The 8,517-nt window shown below is 34.2% G+C and overlaps 1 protein-coding gene across 6 annotated transcripts in view; it reads left to right on the forward strand.

The window, feature by feature from the left end:
* LOC136031781 (uncharacterized) overlaps positions 1–7,622 on the forward strand; it is a 163,571-nt gene extending 155,949 nt beyond the window's left edge. For all 6 annotated transcript variants that reach the window (XM_065711554.1, XM_065711555.1, XM_065711558.1 and 3 more), the window contains 2 exons: positions 1,552–1,834; positions 4,625–7,622. In XM_065711554.1, the coding sequence (XP_065567626.1) occupies positions 1,552–1,834; positions 4,625–4,769 (428 nt within the window). In that variant the 3' untranslated portion in view covers positions 4,770–7,622. The remainder of the gene's footprint in view (positions 1–1,551; positions 1,835–4,624) is intronic.
* Positions 7,623–8,517: the final 895 nt, after the last annotated feature.

The following is an 8,517-nucleotide window of genomic DNA, read 5'->3' on the forward strand; positions in this document are numbered from 1 at the left end:
AATGTGCAGACTGAAAAACCTTCTTCCATATTGCGCTCTTAAATCCATTTACTTTTCCCTTGTGCAATCCCATTTTGATTATGCATCTATTATTTTCTTGAACACTTTTAAAAGTAATGTTACCCCTCTACAGATTATCCAAAATAAAGCAGTTCGTATACTTAAACCTTTTCTGCCATCGCCATCAAACTTCCCCTTAAAATCCACAACAGAGACCCTTTTTTCACTTCATAATATTCTTCCTGTTCGGCAAAGTATCCAATTTTTAAGTGTTATGTTTAAGATTAAGCTTGAACGAGAAAAGCTCCCCAGATATTTTGCATCGATGGGTCTTATTTCTTCTCCTTCATCTTCACAAGTTGAAACCCGTGGTAAATATAATCTGCGGACTCCTAAGGTAGTTACAGAGAGGTCGCGTTTTTGCCTGAGGTATTTGATTCCTCTACATTGGGAAAGATTGAAAAATGAGATTGATTTTAATGTAAGCATAGATGCTATAAGACGGAAGTTGAAAAGAGTGCTGATTGAAAGTTATAAATCTAAATAATATGATTTTTTTTTTTTTTTTTTTTTTTTTTTTTTTAAGGATGTTTATAATTTTTTTTTTAGTATTGGGTTGGTCTCTGGGGTTCGCCCATGAGGCCTCCAGATGTCTTATGACTCACTTGGTTTTAAGTTGTAAATTTAATTGTGTCTCAGGATGGTGCGCGGAGGATGGAAGTGGTATCGTACGGCACGGGATTTGTTTCTTATTTATTTCTGTCAAGTTTGGTTAAGAGAAGTATTTATTTTTAATTTTGTGCATATTTAGTGTTTCTTAAAGGTAGCTCAATTGCATTCGAGCTATACTCTCAGCCTTGAGTTACCTACTATTTTGTATATATTGGTTATAATAAAAGAACCTTGAACCTTGAATCCGTTAAACGTGTCCTCGACATTACAGCCTTTCTCTTATTATAGTCCTAAAACGGGGTATAGAACACATTTTCGTACAGCTTGTTGTCTGATACACGGTCAGTCGAATGGGTGCCTAAAACTGTCCGTAGACAATTCCTCTGGAAAACATCTAACAAGTCCTTTTCCGTCTTCCAAAGTGTTCCGTTTCAGGACCATTCTTGACCCCTGTCATCACTGTATTTTCCAATATGTTAGCCTTGGTTCGTCGAGTTATCTTTCTATTCTTCCAAACTCTTTCAACTATGAAAAAAACACCCTTGCCCTTTCCTAGTCCACCTTTTACATCTAGTTTGCATCTACCATCTTTACTGATATTTCTATCCGGGTAAGTAAAGCCATCCACTTGATCCATCTTCTGGTTACCGTCCCATTTCAAACCCATCCTCGGAACTCTCAACACCTCCAAAAAATCATTCTTTTATTGCTGATTTTTTTATCTAGGACATTTAAATTGTATCCACAATCTAAACCTAGGAGAATTTAATTACCATTACAAACTTGCCATTTCATTTATAGCGCAACGATGTATCTTTTTTCGCTAATACCCGATGAAAAAAGTTTAAAAATTTTAACATACTTTTAAAATTATTTCAGGGCCTCGACTGTTTAAACAGCCAACAGCCAAATCTAACCGCAGTATTATCTTAAACGCTGTCGAATATTGCATCTTCCCTGGAGCTGTTAATCGTCAGAGTAAACAGCAAGTTTTAGAAGAGATTGCCGCATCAGATGCCAAGCATTTCCTTGTCCTTTTCCGAGATGCCAGTTCTCAGTTCCGTGCTCTTTATGAGTACTTCCCAGAATCAGAAGAAGTAATCAAACTATGGGGAAATGGACCCAAACAAGTGACAGAGAATATGTTTGACAAATTTTTCAAGTAAGTAAAAACTTCTCTTGTTTAGGGAAGGGCTTCCCAAAGACGGGACCCCCCATTCCTGGAATATGAAAAGGGGTGAGGTTACAATTACGAATTATAATTGATATTAAAGAAATCTGTTATAGGTGGTTTCATTGCATGATTTCAGGGAAGTGCATTTCAGGGTGAGGCACCCTAGGTACGTTCCTGTCTTAATAGATACTCCTCCTCCCTCTGTGAAGGTATCCCCAGTTCTGTGTACTTAAGGATTTTGGAATATTTATTATTTGGTATCATTTTTCAGATTACCAATTTAGAAAAAGTAAAGTAAATAAAATATATACAAGGAAAAGTCAATAAATGCAGTACTTGAAAAAGGCTGAAATAATCATACTGGCAAAGTACATGCTTAAATATAATTTTACTGGGTTTTGCAGAAGAGTGGGAAAGGGGTCTAGACCCTGCTAGCTCTAATTTCATATTATCGGTCTTAGTTACCTGCACTCCTCTGGCAGAAAGTGGTAAGATTTTTTGAAAATGAATTTCAGTATGAAGAAATCAAAATACAAGCAAAAAAAAAAAGACTCGGCGGGTCTACAACTGAACGAATATATAAGTTTTCTGGATATGATTTATCCAGGACAGAATTTTCAAACGCGGATTATATCTTTTTCGTTAAATGAAAAAAAACAATTTGGGGAAACAAACGACCTAGAAAAGTGCAAGTTCAACTACCCTAAAAGCAAGTACTTGATATTGAAGAAATAGTAAATAAAACAGAAAGGGAGACAAGAAAGACAATTAAAAACGCAAGCTATGACCTTGAAAAAAAGACAAAGGAAAAATATAAAAATTAGTATTGATACCTGAAGGTAAGGTAATGCTTCTCGTTCTCGTAGCATTTGCCCATCCCAGGGGAAGGGGCTCTTTTCACAGGGTTACGAGACGTTGCACTTCATGAAGCAACATTTTATAATGAATGTTATTTTACATTGCTGAGTGATCCTCCCAGCACCCCTTGAAGAGACACATTCGTGCGCGACAGAAATTATGGCAAACATATCCTTGTCAAATACTGTTTTCACATATTTTAGTAGACATTATAGTAAACATATAATTAAGAACATAGCAGGAAACATACCAATATCTTCAGGGTCAATTAACATGTATCTCAAAAATATCCGTGTCAAATGCTGTATTTCGTGCTGTTGAAATTTTAATACAGAGAGTATTTATCACTATTTTTCCATTTCTTAACTCGTAGAACATGAAAATACAATACCATCCAACTGTATCTTCCCTCTCCCATATTCTATCTTTTACTTCCATTTCTTATTTTGTTAAGTCTAATCATAGTCTTCTCTACTTCCCGTAGTTTTTTTTTATATTCTGTCACTCGAAAACTTCTTTTTCTTTTGTCAAGCTTTAAGCTGTATCGGCAATATTCCTAGCTCCATTTCGAATGTCTTTTCTTATAACTTGTTGGCTGCTCATTGCTTGGAGGTGTTGATATTACTCTTATGCTCCCCCTTAGTGAACTATCCAAAAAAAACCTGTCAACTTGCTTCAAATTTGTCCAATAGGAAAGAATCCCCTTTCTTTAATTTTGGTTTTTTTAGCAATGTCTACATTCACATAGCAAAAATTTTACAACATTCAAAACAAATTTTTCACGAAAAGAGCAAGACTTGTATGATTTACATAAAAATTGTGTAGTGTGTCGCGTCAATTTATTGGAATTAATGCACATGGCAGTTTTTTCATGCGCGCAAAATTTTTTTCTTCTCTTAGATTTGAAAAAAAACTTTTTGGGGTGTTTTCATTGAAAAATAAATAAAAAACGACAGATTTATCCCCTCCATTAAATATTGGAACAGAAAGCCCCTTTTCCCTCCCCTAAATTTTCGTTAATTTGTCACTGCAAATAGGAGTTCTCGAGATATTCTGATCGGTAAATCTTAACCAAGCTAAGACAAATTGAGGATTTTTTTTTTTTGGGCTAAATATTTGTTGTGAATGGTTTTCATTTCAACTAATTCCGAAAATTAAACCATGTTCTGAGAAAATTGTCACTGTGAATGAGCCTTAAGCAAGACGTACTGAACTTTCAGAAATAACCTGTACATGCTCGTACATGCATATCTTTAATGAAGTAAAAAGGACACAGGACTAGTTTCCTGTTGAAAGCAAGTTCTGATAGGAACAACTCAACAGATACAAATTTTCAATTTATGCATAGTTAGAAATGGAGTGGTGTTATCACCCTTTTTAGATAAGTATTCAAAGGATGTAAAAATTTTCGAAAAATTACCTTTGAGTATTTCCCTAAAATCCGAAACACTCGCCAAAATTCACATCGCAACGTTGCTTGGTCATTTATAAGCGTTAAAATGTACCGTCCGCTGTCAGAACATGCTGTCAGAGCTTAAGGAAAAAATAACAATGAGCTATCAGTACTGCTGACTTGATGCAATGTTATAATATCTGATACCAAAACGCCGGTGAGCACCCCCATCTATGACCTTTAAAGCTTGGACATCTTCCAAGAAATCCCCATTCATTTTTTTCAATCAGTCTTTTACTCTTCCCTCTGTGGCTTCAAATCTTCCTCTAATCATGTAGCGAATAATTTAGTTGAACCATTCGAGGGATGCGGTTTTTCTGCATCTTTCTGCATTTCGCCTGACTTATTAGTAACTCTTTGACGATAAACACCCTCAATGCACTCTAACAGCGTATTGGGCCGGCTCCCCCCCCCCTCTTATTTTTCACAATTCCGAATTATTACTAACTTTACTGTTTTCCTTTTAGATACAATTCGGGTGGCAAGTGCTTTACACCAGTTCATACAAAAACCTTAACGGTCACAATTGACGCCTTTACCATTCACAGCAGTTTGTGGAGTGGGAAGAAGACCCCTTTACCAAATAGAAAGGATATGACTTTAGTGATATAATTTTTTCCGCTTCAGATTACCACCACCCCCCCCTTTTGTCAACTAATGCATATGAGTTGATTAACCGATTTACTCAATGTTGCTGCTATTGTAATTCTTTTCTCGTTAATGTCCTTTTTCGCTTAGTCAAAGAAGGCATTTCTGCCAAAGTGTATATCTGTGGATTATGAAGATTGTAGTTAATATATCCTTACCTTGTTGGGTATAAAACGTATTCGCAGTGATACAAAGTTGTTACTGCGATAAAAAGGTGATACAGGAATTCGTTGATTTTTAATTTTATGATAGTGTTTCCTTGCATGTTTTGGTTGCATGTTTTGTAAGCAGTTTTCATAACGACTGATGCGAGATAATACGCACCCAATAATGCGATATCCAATCGATACTTGTAAAGTTGTACAAATTTTTGCTTATTCACTTAATTTTTACTTTAATATTCGTAGTAACATCTTTGATATTCTTAGAAAGGTGAATTTCAGACGGTTGAAATTTATTATATGCATCAGCATTAAAATAGAATTACAAACCTTTTTAAATGATTGCTTACTTGCGCCGATTAAAAAAAGATGCTCGATAAAAAAGCAGGTAGATCCTCTTGTGTGTTTGAACATTTATAGAAATTGAATCTTTATGCTTGGCCTGGGCTGAATTTTATTTTAGAGGGGGGGGGGGGGGCTGTGTGTTTGAACATTTATAGAAATTGAATCTTTATGCTTGGCCTGAATTTTATTTAAGCGGGGGGGGGGGCTCCTTTGAGCGTTTAAGATTACGTTGTGAACATTGTCCATAATAAACCACATAAAGAATTTTACTCTACGATTGGTGAATTAAAGTTAAAACCAGCAATGGATTTTCTTTGTTGAATTGACTTTTGAATGATATTTCTGTTAACTGAAAAATTAAACGATAATTAGTATTTTTTTAAAATCTTTTTTTTGGCAAATATTTTAAACTCGTAGAATATGGATGATGATGGTAGGAAATTTGTTAAGGCTAATTCATTATTAAGCATGTTAAGTGAGATCTATAAGTTTAAGCTTATACAGCAATTATGTCGCCACATTCAATATTTAAAATATTCAGTTTGGCAAAGTTAGTATCTTGAGTTCAACTAGTCCAACTTAAAGAACGCTCTTCGAGCATCAATTTTGACAAAAAATCCTTGGTCAAAAATAATACGAAATACGGTTGTTTTTAGCTTAAAAAAGAATTCTTTTGCAAATTTATTTATATTCGATTACGGTTTTAATAGGAACAAGTTCACAATCTTTGTCCTTAAGGATAGTGTTTTCACCTCCAGTCTTATTCTGGTCGTGTGGTCGTTCCTACAACGACCCTTCCTAACCATCAGTGTTGTTTTTTTTTAAAACCTTGCCTCCAAAAGCTTTTTTCTTATTGTTACGATTTTTCGTAAAATTTTTTTATGCTGTCTTTGTGATTCTATAATACCCCGTATTGGTTGGGCTCAACTTTTTCTATCTCGATGTATCTGGCGATCACTGACTAGTAAACTTTTCTACCTAGACGAGATCAAGCTCCGTACGGATTAACCCCAGCCACATTTTTCAATATCATCGATGTTCGAATAATTTTGAAATCAAATTATACACTTCAAAAAAACTACTAACAGGAAGTTAATTTACCTTTAACAGTACCATCACCTTACGTTTTACATTCCCTTTAACGAATTTAGATTGCCTCTAACAACAGATAAAGCTAAAGAATTTCATCCATAGCTTTATCCAATTCAATTTCCCGTCTTTGTCTCTCCCTTCTCTTCTAGACACAAATACTAAGCTATGGCTATTATATGCAGGCTTTTGACTTTGACAAACTGTTGAAACTTGCTTTTTACCTGTAAACGCTAGGTCGCATCTTAGAGCGTATAGTAGATGGAAAAATTCTAACTGCGCCATTGGACTCACCATGTCGAGTTAAAGCAAGGTTTATTCCTATCAAGGTCGAATGTTTGTGTAGATGCTGACGTCTACAGTCTATTTCAGACGTAAAATTCCCATTCCGTTAGGCAGGCTAACAATAACAGCATAGGAATGAACAAAAATTGAAATGTTCCAATGAAATATATAAAAATAGATATGAATAACAATAAAAAAAGAAAAAAATTAAATGAAATGTAAACAGTACTGATGTTAATAATGAGGGTGAATAAAAGGAATTAGTATGTATGGTGGTGATGAATTTGAAGTTTGTCAAATTATCAACAACAAAAAAGGAAGTTATATTTATTTATTTTCTTTATTTCTCTCAAAAAATGAAGAGTAAGCTACAATATAAATATAAAGAAAAGAATTATTATTATTATAATAATTATGTTATATATATATTAATTATAATTATTATATTATAATAATATTATTATTCCAAAAACTACCAAGAAAAATATGCCACAGAATTCACAAGATAAGGAACCGCAAATTATTTTATATTTATCCTCAGCAAAGGATTCTAAAATATAAATGCTATCTTGAGGAACATCCTCAAAATATGGACAAATTCAATCAAAGTTCTCCTGGTATGTGCATATTTTGCAGTTATGCCCTTTGACTCAGCGATTTTTTCTTATTTCCAGTGAAAGGATTAAGCTAAGAACAAAACTAGTGATTAGATGTGTTGTGTAAAAATTAATTTAATCTGTAGGAGATAATGCTTTTTTTTAAGAAAACATTCCGCATAGTGATATAATTTGTGCCACGATATGTTTATTTGGCGTCTAATTGGTTGTTCAGCTATAATTCTGTAATTAATTTTTATCTCTTTTATAACAGTGATGTAATTTTGAAACTTCTAACTTGTTAAAAAGAACATTTTAGGTCAAATAAACAGTCGCTATTATTGTTGCCCTTGTTTGTTTACTATTTATGTTGCTTATGGACAAAATTTTGTAGTTCTAATTCAAAAGCAGACAAATAGTACTAATGTACCTTTCGCTGTACTTTTATTTGGGCTACAGGGCTATTACTGCCCATGTTTGTTTATTACTTATTGGCTTATGGACAAACTTCTCTAAAGCTAATTCAAAAGCAGGAGGAAAAGTACTAATGTGCCTTTATATTTGGGCTACAAGGCTGCTATTGCCCTCGTCTATTTACCATTTATTTGTCTTACTGACAAAACTTGGCAATGCTAATTCAAAAGCAGTCGAATAGTACTAATGTACCTTTGCGGTACCTTTATATTTGGGCTACAAGGCTGCTATTGCCCTCGTTTATTTACCATTTATTTAACTTACTGACAAAACTTGGCAATGCTAATTCAAAAGCAGTCGAATAGTACTAATGTACCTTTGCGGTACCTTTATATTTGGGCTACAAGGCTGCTATTGCCCTCGTTTATTTACCATTTATTTGTCTTACTGACAAAACTTGGCAATGCTAATTCAAAAGCAGTCGAATAGTACCAATGTACCTTTTCTGGCACTTTTTATTTGGGTCATATGGATTATCTTTATTTGGGTTACAAGGCTATTATTGACCTCGTCAGTTTATTATCTATTTACATTATGGACAAAATTTAGTAATGCTAATTTAAATGCAGATGAGTAGTACTAATGTACTTCTTTTTATAGGCTTTATACGCTTTTATCGGATTACCCTGAGTACGGTTACATTTTTACGGGTTTACCTACCTCTGCTGAAAACTTATCCCAGCAACTACTCATTTGAGAACAACACAGCTGCGTACATTTATCCTCCAACCCAATCTGTTTGTCTTTAATCCCCTCCTATGA

Source organism: Artemia franciscana, chromosome 10, assembly GCF_032884065.1.
Source record: "Artemia franciscana chromosome 10, ASM3288406v1, whole genome shotgun sequence".
NCBI lineage: Eukaryota > Metazoa > Arthropoda > Branchiopoda > Anostraca > Artemiidae > Artemia > Artemia franciscana.